This window comes from Oncorhynchus masou, chromosome 14, assembly GCF_036934945.1.
Source record: "Oncorhynchus masou masou isolate Uvic2021 chromosome 14, UVic_Omas_1.1, whole genome shotgun sequence".
Classification (NCBI taxonomy): Eukaryota; Metazoa; Chordata; class Actinopteri; order Salmoniformes; family Salmonidae; genus Oncorhynchus; species Oncorhynchus masou.
In genome coordinates, this window is record NC_088225.1 from 13,975,952 (window position 1) to 13,995,599 (window position 19,648).

At 44.0% G+C, this 19,648-nt stretch overlaps 1 protein-coding gene across 1 annotated transcript; it reads right to left on the reverse strand.

Moving 5' to 3' along the window:
• Positions 1-13,853: 13,853 nt before the first annotated feature.
• LOC135554318 (GTPase IMAP family member 6-like) lies at positions 13,854-19,524 on the reverse strand. Its single transcript, XM_064986555.1, has 3 exons — positions 19,354-19,524; positions 18,567-18,721; positions 13,854-18,460 (listed from the first exon to the last, which is right to left on the reverse strand). The coding sequence occupies exons 1-3, from the start codon at positions 19,376-19,378 to the stop codon at positions 17,588-17,590; spliced, it is 1,053 nt and encodes a 350-aa protein (XP_064842627.1). The 5' UTR covers positions 19,379-19,524; the 3' UTR covers positions 13,854-17,587.
• Between the last annotated feature and the right edge of the window lie 124 nt (positions 19,525-19,648).

Below are 19,648 nucleotides of genomic sequence, written 5' to 3' on the forward strand. Positions count from 1 at the left end.
GAAATATTTTAATATGTTTGTATGGGAGATGTAGCTTGAGCCTATAGCTTACTATTCAAGAGGTATACCACAAACGAACCAGTTGAAGATTTATTCAAATATGTGTTTAAATAGACATCGTGATTTAACTCAGTTTTGCTAGAACCAAATTCGTGGAATATAGTTCTATTAGTCAGAAAATAAAAGCAATATTACATTCTAAGAAAATTAAAGCCCTATTAAAGCCCTGAGAATTATGGATGTTTAAAAACAATATTTTAAAGTAATTAATAGATATATATCACAATCAAGTTAAATTGTGATACTGTATGCTAAATATTTGTGAACATAAATGGAACAAAACATAAAAGGAATATAAACGTTTCCTTACACTCTTAATATCGTTTGAAATATCTGGAGCCGAATTGGAGATGATTCTGGTACTGTTTAAACCCAAAGTAATAGACATTTCTCAAGGATTATAATGAAGATTGAGTATTTGAGACAGATTATTCTTGTAAATGTTGAATTATATAATTAACCATATTTGTTGTTTTCTTTTAACGTCCTTGTTTAGATTTATTGTGTGTTTTTCTTTTACTTCTATGCCAGACCGTGCTGTGTTACACTGAACATGACAGGAAGAAAAGAATGTTAGGTTTCATGGGAGGAAAGTATTTATTTAATTCTACTCTAAGTCTAGTTTAGATTGATGACTACTCTAAAGCTTTTGAAAAGGTCTGGTGGATAGAAGTACAATATTCAATTCAGTCTAATGCCGCTTGGCAACCATTGAAGGAGTTAAATAAATAAAAACATTGTTGCCTGATGGCGAATTGTTAAATTGCTTGACTGAGAGAGAAATACACATTGATTTTCTTTGTGGGTCCCCGTTTGAATAAGGAATAAGTTTGATTCCTTAAATGTACAGACTCGCTCATACTGGGTCACACTGTTTATTTGATCCTTTTTTGTGGTCATATATTTTTCTGCACATGAAACACTAAATGTTTATTATTGCTATTGATCATCTTAAACACTGCGGTGGGAATTGTGGTGAAGTAACCTTAATAGATCCAGCATGAGATTCGTATCATCTGACAGTAATTATTTAGTGTTCGAATGATACTTATCTGCTTGAAAGAAAACTGGAAATACCACTAATGGGTCATTTTAGCCCATGTATCGAACAGAGACTGATAACAGTGTCAGAGCCGTAATGCCATTTTTTATTATGTGGTCAGTCATGATTCATCTCAGAACTCTGGTAAATTAGAAAATAGATCAAGTGTAAACTCTGGGGCAGCCAGTGCCTTCGTTGATTATACGAGCATCATCAGGCCTCGGCACATACAGAAGCTGCAAATCTACATTTTAACCAGGCGTTATGGTTGAGAGTCACTTTCCCTGGTCAGGTATGAGACCTCAAAGTCAAGCCGCTCCTCATGCATCAGTTAATGGGTCTATGTGAAAGCTTTGTAGACGATGCAGAAGTCAATGCTCTTTTATCAAGAACAAATAGAGAAAGAGACAAACAAACGGTCAGAAAAGCAGAGCAGTGCCGTTGATTGACAGAGAGAGAAAGGAGTGATCTTTATCTGCGGGGAAAGTCACTGCACCTGACAAAATAAGCAAGACAGAAACTGTGCATGTATGTCAACTTGTATGTGTGTTCAGCTGTCCTTTATCATACATGACTTCTCCATCCCTGTCGTAAGGGAAGAAGAAACTTGCCAATAATCAGTTGTGTTTGACTTTATTTTATTTCCTTCAAGATGGGTGTCTAACAGGATGTGAGAGAAAATGTGACGACCTCCTCTTTTTCTGTCAGTGGAGACCTGTTGCATTAATCCCTGGTCGGCACCACCTCTCTCCTACATTCTCTCTCTTATAGTCTCACTTTTGTTCTTGTTAAATGGCATGTGAAAGAATGTTCCTTGACTGCCAATTCATTTTGAAATGAAATATGCAAAAGGGCTCAGCAATTGTAACAACAACGACACTGGGCCTTAAATTGAATACGTCACTACAGAAGACTCCAATCGATGTCACATTATGGTTATTCATAACACTATGAACTTGATGAATGTAGGTTTATGTGACTCCCATCAGTGATGCGTGCCCTGTTACCACCCCAGGTTTCTACTCAGTTCCACGTGGATTATCAGTTATGACTTATCATAACTCACATCTTCCCTCTGATGTAGAGGCCATTTCCTGGGCAAAGTCTGTCGATTTAGTCAGAAGTCCATTCATGCCTTACACGGTTGCTATGCCATGCTTTCATTCGAGCATTGTTAAGGCCAAGCCAAACAGGCAAGGTAAACTCATTCCTCCAACACCCACCCTCCCCTTTCTTCCTTTCCACAGCCAGATCACGGTGCAGAGAGTGGTGCATTGTGGGATATCCTTAGCTAATTCAATCATTAGAGGAAAAACAATGTTTTAATGTTATTCCTACATGTTATTCCTACATTTGAAATGCATCATTTGGAATGAGTTCCCTTGAATGTTTTTATTTTCCTGAACTGTTTAGAGTGGTTTGTAAGTTACTTAAACTGATTAAATTGAAATTTAATTGAAAGAGACCAAAGACAATGCAAGCATTTAAGTGCAGCACAATTTCAAAGGGATTATCTGTTGGCTACAGTGATCAGAATTGAGGGGGTGGTAGTATCAATGTATAGAGGGGGAAGCTACAGTAAGTAGGTGGCATTTTGAGTTAGCCTTTGAAATTGCTCGCCCTGTGCTACGGCTGATCAGAGCAGAGGTTTTCTCCTCTCACTTTAATGGTTGACTTCCACAGGCCCGGCTTGTTGGCGTTTGCTTTTCCTGGCAGGGCTGATCCCTGCTGCCCCGCTTTTGAGTTATTCAATTATATATCTTCCACCCTCCGCGTCTCCTTCTCTCATCCTGCTTCACCGGTCTGTGCTTCACCCTGCCAGGACCAGTAAAAAAGGGTGCTGCGTTGGTGCACCATTCTCCAGTCTCGTGCCCAAGAATTTATGTGTGTGGCGCGGTGGAGGGCAGTGCGGTGTGTTTTCAGAAAAGGGACCCCCCCCAACCCTCGGTGCCAGCAGATGACAGTGACATATAGCAGGAAAGCCACCCAGAAAGAGAATGATCTCACACCTTAGCCACGCGCTGAGAGGGAGGAAGAAAAAGAGGGAGAGAGGGGTAGAGAGGGAGGGAGAAAAAGAGGGAGAGAGGGGTAGAGAGGGAGGGAGAAAAAGAGGGAGAGAGGGGTAGAGAGAGGTAGCGAGAAGGGTTTACAGAGATGGAGATAAGGAGATTGCAAGACAGGAAAAGACTAGTAGGCATGGGGTCTGTTAGGTGCCTGATAAGACAAGGGTGAAGTTATCTGAGTTGGTGTCAAGCCTTAGATTTCCTGGTGTTAATCATAGAACCCTAATGGACTTTGCCTCTATACCCATATATTGACTAACCACACCCTCCACCCACTGACTCACTTTATATCGCAGAAGACTACCCAACTTCTCTCACGAAACACCAAGATCAAAATACTCTCGCAAACAACATCAAAATATCCGCAGTTGCGCTCTGGGTTTTATTGTTAATCGAATCAGCCTCATTATAACATCTGTGAGACCAAAACACAGGCCCTCTAATGCAGCCATTATGCAGTTCAATGGGTGGCATTTGGTCATGACCCCCCTACTCTTCCCAATGCCCCCTTTCAATCTTCCTGGTACCCTGCTGCGTCCCAGCTGGCGACCTCATGCCCTCACCATTTTCCTGCAGCCTGGCACCTCTTAGGGCTGGTGGGTGAAGAGAGCTCTACCCAATGTGCCCAATGATTGGGCAACAAGAATCGGGCAATATCATGTACTCTACCTTCTTGTCGTCATCAAGTCCAGACCCACAGGTATGGACCAACAGCTCTAACCCTAGCACAACTATGGCCAACAAGAAACACTAGCTAGTGTATCCTCAGAGAGCTCAGATCAAAGGCACTGAGGGGTGATGTCACCCACAGCAGCCCCTAAACCGCTTATTGCACCAAATGAGCGCCATTAGCCATACAAACAAGACTAAAACCTGATGTCATTTAATCAAAAAGAAGCAGGAAGCACAATTAACATCTGGTCCAAGATGTGTCAGTGTGGGGTCAGGCTAGCCGGGCTCTGATTACAGTTGTCGTAGGCCTATGGCTTAACAAGAATAACTCTAACCCCAACCTGGCCATGGCCTGCTCTGGCCACCTGATCTCTGAGCAAGACAGAGTGTGCCTGCCTGCTCCACCAGGCATCACCATGGAGACGTGATGAAGTTTGGAAACTCTGAAGTTAAAGGCTAACAGTAGGGGATAGGTCCCTCCTACAACCCCCTCTCTCTCCAGTTTTGGTTTCCTTCCTTCTCTCAATAACGTCTGCAGTGGCATATTACAACTTGGAAGTGGATTTTAAAAGGCCATTGAAAATGTTGCCAGAATGGGAAAAACATGGACTGGCTCAATCGAAGCAGATTAGGCAGGCGAGCCAAACCTCACGCTTTGTAAAAAATAAGGAAAAAAGCCTTTTTTACGTTGGTGCTCAGACCAACCGCATAGCAGAGAAGCCAAACCTCTCCCTCTCCCTCGACTGAAAAGAATGGCATCTATGACATAAAGAGAGAACATCCATTGAATTGGCACCTCATATCTCTCACCCTTTGCTACACAACGTCAACAAAGTCACTGCATCCCTGAGGGTGCTGGTGTTGGAGCAAAAGCCTTATTTTATCAGTGCTGCAGGTCTGGGTTGGGGAAATTACAAAGCTAATTCAAAGGCTTGTAAACAATGGAACAGTAACATAAGTCCAGTAATTCTTACTGTATGTAATGAATGTTGTGTTGTACTATGTAGCAGTGATGTGATAAAGCTGATTGCTGTGAAGTTCAGAGATTAGAGAGTAAGCGTGAAAGCACCGCCCTGCCACCCAATCTGTCAGCCAGCGAGCAGTTCATCCCATGTTGCCTCCGTTGGTGGTCCCTGGTGTAAGCTACATTTTCCCCTTGCTTCTCTCTCCCCTGTTTTTTTTTTATAGCAAACACAAAATTGTTCCTAATTCGCTGCTGCTAGAGGGGGGTAATTTGCGGCTTTTGGCTGAGTGTCGCAAGCCCCAAATTTGAAAAAGCTGCTCTGGGGAAGGCATTCTATAAGGCAGTAGAGCTACAGTAGGGAGAATCACTTCAATGCATCCAAAGGAAAACAGACACAGCTAAACATGATGATCTCCATACTCAAAAGACATTTATGTAATATTAACTTGGGGAAACTGAAACCCTTCCTTCTGAGCTTCTGCCAAAAATCAGAGCTCTTTTAATTCATTGATCATTGTAATATGTGCTCACTCTAAGTAACTCTTGTTTTTAAATTGCATACACAAACATTGTGTTTGAAATGCAGTATGGAATCACCATTGTATGTCTGTTACTTTCATTTTCATAGCAGACTCTTTCTTTTGACAGTAGAGCAGCAGTAGATTTTGTAGAATTTAAAACCAACTGGCGAAACGTAAAAATGCTAGGTTAAGATACATTTGATATGTGATCGTTCTAATTTCCGGGAAGATCTATCAGATGCCAACTGAAGTCCTCCCTAGTTGTGCTGACGAATGTCAGAAAACAGTTCTTCATCATAAATAGACTATTTCATCTTTTCAAGAGGGATACACCGACAAAATATGACGTCAATATAAATATTCAACATGTTGGAAAAGTAAGCAAAGAAGAAGAAAACAATTAAAACAACAGAAACCTACAATTGGTTGGGGTGATATCTTGTCTGTGTGTGGGAGAGAATCTGGATCTCTCTTCACACTCGGAGCAAGCAGTGACTCAGCCCAGGGGTTTCTGAGCGCTCCTAGCTCAGTCGACACAAGGGCCCTAAGAGGTGCTCATTCATTCTGATTAACAGGGTCCTCCTCTCTCTCCTCCTCTCCTCGATGGCTTCCTCTCTCCTCAGGGAAAGCCTGCAGGGATGGTTTTTTTTATCCGGCATGGTTTTTCATTTCCACAACAGCACGTCATTACCCAGAGTGTTTAAACGCTTAAGTACGGTTTGAAGGGGAGAGTGCAGTGCAGTGCACAGCTCTAGATTAACTCTGCATCACTCAGGGAGAAGTAAAAACCTGCCCTCTGAGCAAAATGAAGTCAATAAATAAAAGTAGCGGTTGTCAGATGTCTGGAACAGCTTGAGAGGATTTGAATAACAGGGTAGCCCACCGTGTTGAAATGAGCACTGCTAACGTTGGACCGTCTCTTCAGAACTCCCCACTACCAGTTGCTGAGCGCTATTGACGAATGAGGTTGGGCCTGGTGCATGATAAGACCGTGTTAGAGGAGCATTTAATCCACATAAAAGACAGTCTGTTGAATGACACAAAGTCACAGCAGTGCAGAAAGGGAAGAGGGAGCAACAGCTTAAAACAGATGGGGTAGGTAGAGCCTGATTACTCCATTGCAAGAATATAAGAGGAACATAAAATGTGTTCCTGGGTTTAGTTTGATGGGAATAAGACTTTGATAATTAAACTGTGCTCAGGATGTTGTTCATCCACAGGTTGCCTGGAACCACAGGCAGAACTCATAAAGCATGGGGCTTCAGCTGCTCTGCTACGGTTTTCCCAAGTCAATGCAATTGATCATAGGTCTCAGGGTAGGTCCAGAGGAAGCTGCAGGTGTGGGGAAGGGAAAACACAATCACACCTCAAGTCAAACAAATGGCATCTCCACTGATGGAGATGGATGGAGGAGCAGCATTCCAATCGATGCTGGAGATCTCCACTCCTAAGCCCTGGGTGCACTCAGCTGCATGGGCCAAACATCTGGAGAGGGAAGGAGGGAGAGAGGGAGTGAGGGAGGTGAAAGCTGTTAACTGATCCGCTGTGTTTATCTAAAGAGGCACGGGACTCCTGCGGAGGAGGAGTGAGCCTGTGTCAGGGAGGAGAGTTCACACCCTTGTCCCTGTTCTCTCTCTTTTTCTCTGCATCCTCATCCCCCTCACCCTCCTGGCCAGCTGAATGGAGGGAATGCCAGTCGAAGAGGGGATGCTGGTCTGATCTCTGGTGCAGACACTGGTGGCAGGCCGCTGCAAAACACAGCATGACCACTTCCTCAACAAACTGCTCCTGTCTTCTCCCTCTTTCCCTCCCTCTATCACCCTCCCCATGTCTCTCTCTGATGCTCAGGGAGCAGGAGACTAAACTTTTCTCTTCTTTTGGGCCTTTCCCCTGTCTTTTCCCCAGCAGCCCTATAAAAGGCTGCCCCGGTCTTGTTTTCTCTACAAGTCAAGGGATGAGCTGGGCCTCATAAAGTGAGAGCTCAGAGGGCAAGCGGAGGTCTCGGGCTCTGTAAAAGAGTGCAGTGGTAGTGTGGGGGGGGGTCTGGCAGAGTGAAAATATAGAGTTGTATGTAGGACACCTTGGGAGCATTTGATCCCTGCGAACGTGCTCGGGCTGGGGAGGACACACTCTGTAAATTTCCCTCCCATGTGCAGTGTTCTCAGTAACGGCAGCCCGCGCTCGTAAAGAACGAGACAAGAAAATATAGGGATGACAGGTGCCAAAAGTGGGAATGTGAAAAAAAGTTAATGATGAAAAACTATCACTGTGTGTGTTTCTCTATGTGTGTGTGTGTATGTGTGTGTGTGCGTGTGTGCGTGTGCGTGTGTGTGTGTGTGTTTATACTGCTGATGGCACCTTGGAGGATTTATTTAAACAGATGTGAACCCTCAGTGCCAGGTTGACCTCAGGTCCTACTTGGCTACACTGAGCCTGATCTATTTGCCCTGGAAAAATAACACTCCATTTAACAGACTGACCTGTAGAAAAAGAGCTCGCAAATACGTTGTAACATGTCCAGAAATAAAAGACTACACTCGCTCAGTTTCACATTTTGCACATTATACTTTTGTAATTGAATATTAATATGACCCAACATACAGTATACTGGATTGCAGACAGAAACAATATATGAGTCTGTCTTTGTCCTTGTCCTCTGTACAGGATTTGAGCAGAGTTACAGTAAACCTGGGAGGTGTATATCCTTTCAGACTTAAATATAAAACACTGGATTTATACACTCATTGACCGACGACAAAGAACTTTATACCAAATGTACTGCATGTTAACCACACTGAGCATGAGAGAGGGTAGTGCAGGGGCTGCAGACAAGAGCCATAAAGAGAGGACATTTATGTGGCGGAGTGGCAGAGGGGAGGTCAGAGCAAGAGTGAAGTGTGGAGGGGTCAAAAAGAATGGGGAGACAGCAATGTTTGGAGAGGAGACAGGAGAGAGCAATGCTAATTTATACCCTGCTAATTGGAAACAGCACAGCTCTCCACCTGAACCACATTCCGGGGCCCTATGGCCAGCCCAGCACTGGGCCCGGGCGGGCAACGTGGGAGGGGGATGAGGACCAGGGGGATGGAGAGGTGGAGGAAGGAGGTGAGGGTCAGTGTCAATGGCAGCTTTGTTATTGGGGAGGATTGCACCCTCGCCCTATAGATGGGACAGGAGTGAGTGTGTGTTGGAAATGTTCAGGGGGTCACTGTGTTGTGACAGTCCCAGACACTAGGCTGTAGAGGGACCACCCTGCCTCAAATAAGGAAAAATCAACACAATCTGTTACTTCTTCAATCTGACACGATCTAACAATCTACACGACGCAATGAGCTCACTGACCAACCGACTTAAGCAGTCTAAAATTACTAGGCAAATAAATATGACAGCCTCCATAGATAATTACTGTTGTACAGAGACCATGTTGAACCACGTTGAGTCATGGCAATAGACGTGAATACACAGATTAATTTTTCAAACTATGGCTGTGAGTTACTGAGCTTAGTGTCTGTAATATTTCAATGAATGATGAAGTGTTCAGATGTTGGCTGCAAGTAGTCTGGCGGTGTGATGGAAATGAAGTAATCTTGGAATGTAGATTGAAAAAACATTGACGTTTCTTGATGTGCTTCATATCTGAACTGCAGTTCTACATGATCTGTTTACAGGGCTATGTCTGTGTCTAATGTAGGCCTATGGCCCCATTTAGGCCCATTTTCCTAATACTGCTGTATGTGCTATTGATAAAGCAAACCATACAGTCACTGCTAAGTGATGGGCTGTCAGCATCCACACAAAGACAGGCTTCACTTAATACACTGGGTATATAAGAGCAAAGAATAGATAACTAGATATGTGCAGAAAAGCCAAATTCCTCCAAAACAAAAACAAGACTGGAGTTGAAAGACACAACGCTGAAGTCAGACATATGGGGAGCATATTGGTCACAGATTTCTGATCACACAAATATTACTTTTCCTTCTCCTTCTGGAGGGAACATAATACAACAAAGATTGAAATGTGGTGGAGGCTGTTTTGATTCCCTTTAAAGGCGTGTCAGTTGTCTGCCTCACTTGAGGATATTTGGGAGAAAATGTTTTTTTCTTCTTTTCTTTTTTTTCCAGTTCACGTGATTGACAACTTGAGTCTGCACACATGGATGAGTGTGAGTCTCTTGTGAGTTATTGTGCAACACACACACACAGTTCTACTGTAGTGGTCTGTAGACAGACATTTGTCCATTGAATCTGCGGTGTGCTTTTTTTTCTATCTAGCATCTATTCCGAGCAGCACTCAGCACCGAAGCACATCAAAGTAGCCCCGATCTGTCTGTTTCTCACACGGTTTGTCTCTCACACTCTGATTTCTCTCTCAAGCCCATGCCTTTAAACAAACCATGCACAAACTGAAACACACTTGTGTAGGTATATGCTATGTTAGGGATTAAACATTTTCTTTAGATCATGTTTAGGTTATATTTTCATATTTTCATTGCAGTCTTGCAAACGCTTTATCTCAGACTGTGACCAAAATGAACGTGCCAAAGCATGGACATCAGGGTAAAATTCTATTTGACAAAATCAGGAATGACAGATTACTACCATATTGATTATTGACTATCACCAATAATGTTGAATTTGTTGTAATGATTATGCTTCCCTCTACCGTTGTTTCAGCTCTGGCACTTCTCAGGTGATCGTTTAATAAAGTTTAGATCAAAGCTGATTCAGTGTCTCACAAGATCACTTAACGATTTAAGAAGTATTCTACATTTGCCTAACATAGCGAACATAATAGCATAGTATAAAGTTACTGTTAGACCGAAAACACTAATTCATTTATTTTAGGATGAATAGGGTGACACTTTATTTGGATAGACCAGATAGTCCATCTGTAAAGCATCAAAATAAAGAATCTCATAACTCAGCAGCATGCGCCACAAGGCTAAATATGTGTTTTGATTGAAACAAAAAAGGCTGTAGCTTGATAACACCACCTGCTCGAAAATTCGAGCAATCTAAAACAAAAATCCAGAAAATCACATTGTATAATTTTTAAGTAATTAATTTGCATTTTATTGCATGACATAAGTATTTCATACATCAGAAAAGCCGAGCTTAATATTTGGTACAGAAACCTCTGTTTGCAATTACAGAGATCATACATTTCCTGTAGTTCTTGACCAGGTTTGCACATACTGCAGCAGGGGTTTTGGCCCACTCCTCCATACAGAACTTCTCCAGATCCTTCAGGTTTCGGGGCTGTCGCTGGGCAATACAGACTTTCAGCTCCCTCCAAAGATGTTCTATTTGGTTCAGGTCTGGAGACTGGCTAGGCCACTCCAGGACCTTGAGATGCTTCTTACGGAGCCACTCCTTAGTTGCCCTGGCTGTGTGTTTCGGGTCGTTGTCATGCTGGAAGACCCAGCCAAGACCCATCTTCAAGGCTCTTACTGAGGGAAGGAGGTTGTTGGCCAAGATCTCGCGATACATGGCCCCTTCCATCCTCCCCTCAATATGGTGCAGTCGTCCTGTCGCCTTTACAGAAAACCATCCCCAAAGAATGATGTTTCCACCTCCATGCTTCACGGTTGGGATGGTGTTCTTGGGGTTGTACTCATCCTTCCTCTTCCTCCAAACACGGCGAGTGGAGTTTAGACCAAAAAGCTCTATTTTTGTCTCATCAGACCATATGACCTTCTCCCATTCCTCCTCTGGATCATCCAGATGGTCATTGGCAATTTTCAAACGGGCCTGGACATGCGCTGGCTTGAGCAGGGGGACCTTGCGAGCGCTGCAGGATTTTAATCCATGATTGCGTAGTGTGTTACTAATGGTTGTCTTTGAGACTGTGGTCCCTCTCTTCAGGTCATTGACCAGGTCCTGCCATGTAGTTCTGGGCTGATCCCTCACCTTCCTCAGGATCATTGATGCCCCACGAGGTGAGATCTTGCATGGAATCCCAGACCGAATTATATCCCTGATGTCCTTACACAGCTGTCTGGTCTTGGCCATTGTGGAGAGGTTGGAGTCTGTTTGATTGAGTGTGTGGACAGGTGTCTTTTATACAGGTAACGAATTCAAACAGGTGCAGTTAATACAGGTAATGAGTGGAGAACAGGAGGGCTTCTTAAAGAAAAACTAACAGGTCTGTGAGAGCCGGAATTCTTACTGGTTGGTAGGTGACCAAATACTTATGTCATGCAATAAAATGCAAAATAATTACTTAAAAATCATACAATGTGATTTTCTGGATTTTTGTTTTAGATTCCATCTCTCACAGTTGAAGTGTACTTATGATAAAAAAGTACAGACCTCTACATGCTTTGTAAGTAGGAAAACCTGTAAAATCGGCAGTGTATCAAATACTTGTTCTCCCCACTGTAAATGCAATTTATATGATGTGTTACGAATTCCAATTCGTACAATATGTTACGAATTGTAAGTGCTTAAGAGCCCCTTCATTCTATTCTAATTGCTTTCAGAAACTGTAAGTTATTGTGTTTTAACTGTATGTTATATTAGCTTATCACTCTCAGCTTGGCTCCCTTGCCCTCTCTGGGGAGGCTGTGACCGAAGTGCAGCAATTGAAGCTCCATGGATTAAAACCTGTTTTCCCCAAGACCTGTCTCTGTCATCTTTTTTTGTTTCCCTCTGTTCTGTAGGATGCATGCTATCAAAGGAACCACAGAACAAATCAGAGGGCCGTCCCTGAGTGCCGACGGCCTGTCTCTCATTTCAAACTCAGATTAAAGCCCCCCCCTCGCGAGGATCAGGGGCCTCAGTAGCATCCGCCGCTCCGGGACCCATAGTTTCAACTGCGTGGGAGCTGGACCGAGTCACACACCAAACGGCAACCAACCGCAACCACAACCGCCGCTATCCGCTGCCTGCTGCGCAGTGACTGGAAAGGCAGGCCTCGCCCGGGCCCGTTCTCATTAGCTAGCTCAAGGTTGAGTGTGAGTATGTTTTGTGTTTGACCCCTTTGAAATGATAATACAAGATAGGGCCTTTGAACAGGAGTTATTATGTGTTTTGGAGAAAGGCCTGTATTTCTGGGATGGAATTTGGATGTTTCGCAGAGCACTCGAAGATGCCTTAGTTTAGTCATAGCTCACAGTAAACGCCTCATAAGGCTCTGCAGTTTAAGGACGGTTTGGCGCATTATTCCTGTGAAGAGGTGTGATGGGTCAGCCACTAGTTTATCTGGTGCAGTGGAGGCCTACAGTGGGCCTATGTGTGGTTGTGGCAACGCAACCTTCAGAATTTCTCCAGAATAAACAGTCCAATATGAATATCCCTGTCGAACCAAGTACGACATGTCAAACCATAGCTCATGGTTTACTAGATGTTAACAGGCTCTCACATTGCCTCTGGTGGACAAGTACTTGCCATGTTAATACATCAACTTGCCACCAAGTAACTTCAGCATTGTAAAAAGGCATGGACAGAGTGTAATCTACTGAATCTTGGGCTGGGTTGTGGATCTGTGCAAACAGCAGTCACAGAGCTCCAAGTTGATTCTGTGTTAATGTGGCGTGGCACCATTCGTCCTACTTGTCTGTCTTCTCCTCTCATCTCTGTAGATCTCTGTTAAGCTCCCTCAACTTTCAGATGAAATGGTATCATCATGACTTGCATGTGGACCAGAGTGACATTTGACGTACGCGGTAAGAACGAGTGCATCGCCCCTCTGTGTCTTATTCATGTGGTTGAGGCAGGATTATTACTTGATCCAATGAGTTGAACTGGAGAAGTGAGGCTGGGGTCAAATCTGCCTTGAATTAAACCAGTGTTGTAGCAGAAATAATACCATCACCTCCCCCAAGCCCAGTAATACAATTGGAGGAAAGTGTGTGCTTGTGTTGGCCTGCCGGAGCCCCTGATCAAACCACAGGTCGGTGTCCATTACAGAGAGTAGGGTCTCTGCTGATGATTCAAACACAGCCCACGGCCCCAGCTTCAAAAGGCTCTGTGCACCGCACCCACTTATAGCCAACGGCGCATGTCAGTTAGTGTGGACCACACTATTCATCAGTTATGGCCAGCTCTGGGGCCATCCAGCACCCACAGCCCATAGTGAGTCGTCATTAGTCCGGAGTCAGGCCCCTCCCCTCCAGTAAATTCTCAAGCACTGGCTTTTGTAGGAGGTGTGGTGTAAAACCACAAACCCTTAAGAACTGTCACACCAACAACAACCCAGCCCTCCCAGCCCTTTATCCCAAGTTCTAAAACTTTCACTGCAACACAGATAACTCTTTTTAAAACTCTTTCCAAAGCTGTTGGGAAATTTGGCTTGGATGTCTTTTTAAGATGGCTCAGTGTTGCCTCCTCCTCCTCTTTATGTAATTGTGTAATTGCCTCTTGTCCAACCACACCCCTCTTCCCCTCCTGTGGTACCACTCTCACACACATAAAACATCTCATAGTAGGACCAAGTACTGTACACTCCTCCTGACAGGGATGCATACCATCTCTCTCTCTCTCTCTCTCTCTCTCTCTCTCTCTCTCTCTCTCTCTCATTCAAATCAATTCAATTCAAGGGGCTTTATTGGCATGGGAAACATGTTTACATTTCCAAAGCCAGTGAAATAGATAATAAACAATGAAAAACAGTAAACATTACACACACAAAAATTCCAAAAGAACTTCCTAATTCTCTTAATTTCTCTTTCGCTACACTCCCCCTCTTCTGTCTCCATCTCCGTCCCTCTCCTCTAGCTTCCTCTCCACATCTGGCTCAGGTCCAAGGCAGTCCAGCAATGTGTGAGAGGATGAATGGTGACTCTCATATTGGCTGACTGCACCAGTCCACTTCCACCCAGTCATGCTTCTCCCATCCTAAACATCAGTCCAGCTGTTGGTGCATGTGAGGCTGGCTGTGTGCGTGCGTCTGTCCGTCCACTGGATTGTGCTAGCTCCCCTAACCTCGGCAGATGTACGTGATTGTAGGCCTACAGTCATGTTGGCTGTGGTCTCTTCTTTGTCCTGACACTTACATTGATTTGTGTGAAAGCATGCACTAATTGTACTCTAAGAAAATTAGTGCTGTCCTTGTTTTCAGTTGTGCATTATAATACATTTTGTTAATAGCTACAGAATATGTATTACATTCTTTACCAATCAAAGCAATGTCAAATGGTCTGGATAACTGAAATAAACAGATTCATTTGGAAGTTCTATGTTGACTGTTCTATGTGATCATTGACAGAGGTAGTCTTACCCCTTCTAAGGTAAAAAATGTCAAAAGCCATAATAGTAAATCATGTGTTTGGCATGACATATCACCCCATGAAGCAATAAACTGACACTACCATTCAACGTCAACTACTTTAATATTGCCAGCCAGCTATAAACATCTTCATACCCTTCAATGCGCCGTTACAATGGACACATCTTCCTTGCATTATTATTTGCTAACTTGGCCGAAGCTTTCATCTTGGCTTTATGAGTTGTCGCACCAACCCACACATGGACAGGGCAAATGTTAGCTCCTCACAGTGCTCCATAAACAATTTCAGACACACACACGCTCACGCTACAGGGAGGAACATGAAAACAGCACTAATAGGAAGAAGATGAGTGGACTTAGAGCCTGTGCCGTGGAGCACACTTGGTGAGGAGAGCAGGCAGGCAGGCAGGCCGCTGGACCTAACTTTTTAGGCCTTGCTCTGTTGGAAGGGGAACAGCATGGGCTGTGATATAATTATTACAGTATGCCTCACTATATGCAAAGCAAAAAAATCTATGACTCAAAGTAACAATCAACCTTGAATTTCCAAGTTGGCATATCACTTGCTACCCACCCAGTAGGCTAGCCACCATCAAAAGGCCTTTCTAATATCTAGACACACCATATCACCACATTATTAGCCCACGTTTTAACAAAGGTTTCTGTCTACCTTTCTCAAAACGTATTTTTGTTAATTCTGGTTGGCACGTGTAGTATTTGTTATTTCCTCTGTGATTACCTCCAGGGATAAAACAGTCTCTTTTTATATGGTCCAGATTCATTCAGCCAATGTCTTTGTAGCCTGCTGTATTTTTATTCAGATGTTCTTCTCAACAAACCACAGAGACCATACAGTATTTGATGTGTATTAGAGGGTATGCTGTGGTTGTAATCAGTCCTGTCCTGTTGATATTTTGAGCAGTTTACGGTGAGTGCTGTGTGAGCTTGCAAAGGGAGAGGCCTTGTGTGCGGTGGAGGAAAAAGTGTGTCATCCTGTTTATTTTCCTTTGGTTTGCGCGATAACAAAACAATATTTCGGTGTCCACGACTCACAGCGAGCTGCCCCCACTTCAATGGAGGACCACAAGGTCCTTAGAACAACATTTTTGCTCAGAGGGAAAGTTTCAGAAGTTACAGCCGTTGTGTTAATGATGGGTCACTAGTGATTCCATGAGCTGTTCGTTCAGATTTTTGGCTTTGGTTATGCATACAGGCACAAATCAACTCTGCATCCTTTGCCGTCCTGATGAGGCTTCAGCCTCTGAGGACCAACCCTGGGCCACAACTGTCTACACAGACGAGATACAGTCTCCCTCTGATTTAGGCCTAACGGCATGGTTGCCTCAACTCACAGTGTCTGAGTATAGAAATACATCTCCCTACTTTCCACCCTTCTCTCATCCCTTCTTACCTCCCTCTATCATTACTCACTGTCCTCTCACTGATGCTTATCCAATAAGACAGAACAATATTTGGACAGGTGTTCTTTTTTATATGCATTATCTTTAAGGTGTCTACTGGAAGGGTGCACCACGTCATTTCATTGGAGTTTCATAAGGAATGAACTGGCATCATACCCTGGTTCACTGTAGACCGCTATACTGTAGTCCGCACTGTACTGTATGCGGAATCCTTAACAATAAAAAACTGTTTAGCACCAATTTTCCTTTACTTTTAAACGTTATTTTTCCCCCCTGTTTCAGACAACTGGGGAGGCCACATCTGGAAGACAGATGTAATCCCTGAGCATGTTCTCTCTCTTTCTCTCGCGCACACATATTCACTCTCTCCTCTTTCTTGCTCTCTCCCCACTCTCTCTTTCTCATTCCTTTCCTCCCTCTCTTCTCAGGAAACATGAGAGCTGGACTAATTCTCTCTCTCCCTCCCCCGGCGGACCACCCACATTCGGAAACGCCTAGCTGTTCCACAGGCAGGGTCTCTGTCAGCTTAGAGAGAGAGGGAGAGAAACTTAAAGAGAGAGATGTAAAGATGGGTTTGACTGATGGTTTTAACAGAGTATCAATTACATCAATGTCAAACCCGTAACCTACCGTTTTATCATAAAGAAAAAATAGGAAGCTTTGAGAGCAGTGCTTCAGTGTTTTCCAAAGTCAGAGGCACTTTCACTTAGGACTCCACACGCCTCACCACTATTATTAACGCCCTCTATACGCTCTAGCAATTGTCCTCAGCTAACACACACTGCTGCAGATGGTCCGTCTATAGCGGAGGTATCCGCTACCTATCATGCGTCATGTGAAAGTCTTATTTTCAAAATGTAGCCTATACTCAACTCCTAAATATAGTGCTTGAACATTTTGGCCATTAAATGACTAAATTCAGTCTGAGGGAAATGTGTAATTGTATCCTTTAAAAGTATCAACTTGTGACATATACAGGACACAACAAACTGCCTTAGAAATGGTATTATATTTCCTTCAGTTAGCAGTAAGATATCTGTTTTCAGTTGAGCTCAAATATTTAATGTTCAACTTCAATGTTTTGGTCAATGTCTCCACCAAGTGGATTGTGTATGTAACTTCCCCTTTATTTGAAGTTTTTAGTAAACGCTACCATACCTTCTATAATAATGGGTTTTGAAAATATGACCAGCCAAACAACAAATATTATAACAAGTATTGTGAGGACTGTACGTTGGTCAAATACAAGCCAATTGCACAATGCTCAATAAAATATAAGTGCAGTGAAATAACAAAGGGAAACTAAAATTGTTCTACTTCATATTTACCATTTCCAGCACCACCCCAACATCAACATATGTGAAAATGGTGCGTTGTTCTGTGGTAAAAAAGAAAGAGGAAGATGATGACTAATTGTGAGTAGGCATTAAATACAAAATGGTTGATGATGTCATTGGAAACATCTTCCTCAATATTTTTTTACTACAAAACAGAAATACGCAATTTACACATATGTTGATATTGGGTTTGTGCTGGAGATGATGAATATGAAGTTGAAAAATTGTGAAATGTCCCTTTAATGTTAATAACTGGAGATATGTATCCCATTGCCATTATTTGTTTTTTTCTGTCTTCAGGGTCTTCCTTCTCCCCACTTCAGTGGCTACTGAGCCCACAGTGGCCCCCAGCATCCGCCCAACGGGCCCACCTACGAACAGGCCAACGAAAGCCCCCAGCAGAGACTCCATCCTCAGCATCTTGGGCAGCCTCCTCAGCCACCCTGTCAATCCTTGCCACAAGGACGAGAGAAATGATGGAGAGGCAGAGGCAGGAGAAAGAGAGGTAATACCCTCGGTGTCTATGTTCAGGTTGTGCACACTCCTCTCTGCCTCCTCCCTAACTCTTGCCATCTCTTCATCATCTAGCTCTTGCTCTGGAGGTGAGGCTGAGGAGGGCACCTCTTCATCTCGCTCCTCTCCCCCTCTTCTCTGCCACACTATCTCTGCCTGCTTCTCTCTCACCCTGGCCTCAGCCTCCTGGTAGAGGGGGCAGCTGTAGAACTCCACCCCGCTCTCTTTTACAGTCTGTTCAACCTTCTCCAGCAGCTCTTCCACACTCTTCCTCTCATCCTTCTCTCCTCTACTCCTCCTCTCCAGAGAGTGATAGCGGTCTCCACACATCACCACCAGCTCCAGTAGGTCTTTGCGTCTGGTGGTGATGTACTCGTCCAGCTGTTGTCCCAGAACCATCTGGTCTGTGTGGGTGAAGATGACCAGGGTGTGTCCACTGACTGCAGTGGGGCCAAAAACCTTCTCCAGGGCCTCCAGGGCCCGCAGCTCCATGTCAGCCGGCCGGTCCACAGGGACACACAGCAGGAAGGCATGAGGCCCCGGGGCCGACAGGGCCACACAAGAGGAGACATGGTGCCTCACCTCCTCCGGGGGGCGCTCTGAGCAGAACCAGTCTTGGGCGTCTACCACTGATACCTGCAGGCAAAAACAGTGTGTAATGTTAGAACCTCTGGTTGACATTTAAGTCATTTGATCAGTGTGTAGGCTGCTGTCCTTGTAAAGAATCAACAAAGTATCTTACCCATCTCCCTGCTATGGTTCCTCTGTGCTTCTCACATTCCTGAGCGACAGCTGGCTCACTGGCAGTCTGGGTAAGGTAAGCCTGGCGGCCCAGTATGGCGTTTCCAGCTGCACTCTGTCCTGCTCTTGTCCCGCCGAGCAGAACCAGCCTCAGCTCTGCATTGGGACAAGGCGAGGAGATGGAGTGTTCTTAGAAAGGGAGGATTTAGTAGCCTGCACACATCACAAGTTCTGTCATCTGATTTTAGTTTCCGTTTACATTAGTACTGTTCAATAAGCAACGACTTTTGTATCTCTGAAAGGTCTGCCGAAATATGTATTGTAACAATGGAGACATTGTACATATTTTTCCTGTGAGACAAAAAAATATATGAATAGAACGAACTCGAATCACGAAACATCTCATAGGCTATACCAGGGTTTCCCACACTCGGTCCGTTTTTTTTTTTGCCCTAGCACTACACAGCTGATTTAAATAAACTCATCATCGAGCTTTGATTATTTGAATCATCTGTATCGTGTTAGGGCAAAAAAACAAAACGTGCCACATGACCGAGTTTGGGAAACCCTTGGCAATAAAATGCAGCAGAAGATGTAAACACGTTTTATCTACTGCCCAAAGAGACAGCTCAAACGAAATGCGAAATGCCTCCCCCACGTTCTAAAAACTGACAGGCCGAAAAGTGCGTGTGTGGCGAGTTAACAGCGCACACGCGAGTATGAAATAGTCGTAAACAAACGCCTACACTTCCTGGAACCTGCGTGAATAATTGGTAGGCTACATGTACCTGTTTGTGGGGGACCTGATGCCATCTCTTGATTGTGAGATCTTGCCAGATATTATTGCCGTATTTAATATGAACGCTAGTCAATTTCCTCGTGCCTACGTCCTGACTCATTAGAAGAAGGATCAGTCGGTGCTGTGTGCTTCTGCAGTCTTCAGGGCGTAGCCGTACAGTCACTGCTCTTCAAGAAAAGCCGGTTTTAGCCTGCTACGTTTTTGTAGTGTCTTTTGATGCAGTGACACAAAAAGTAAAGTAGGCTGACTTCTTAAAATGCGAATTATGCATCAACATTCGAATC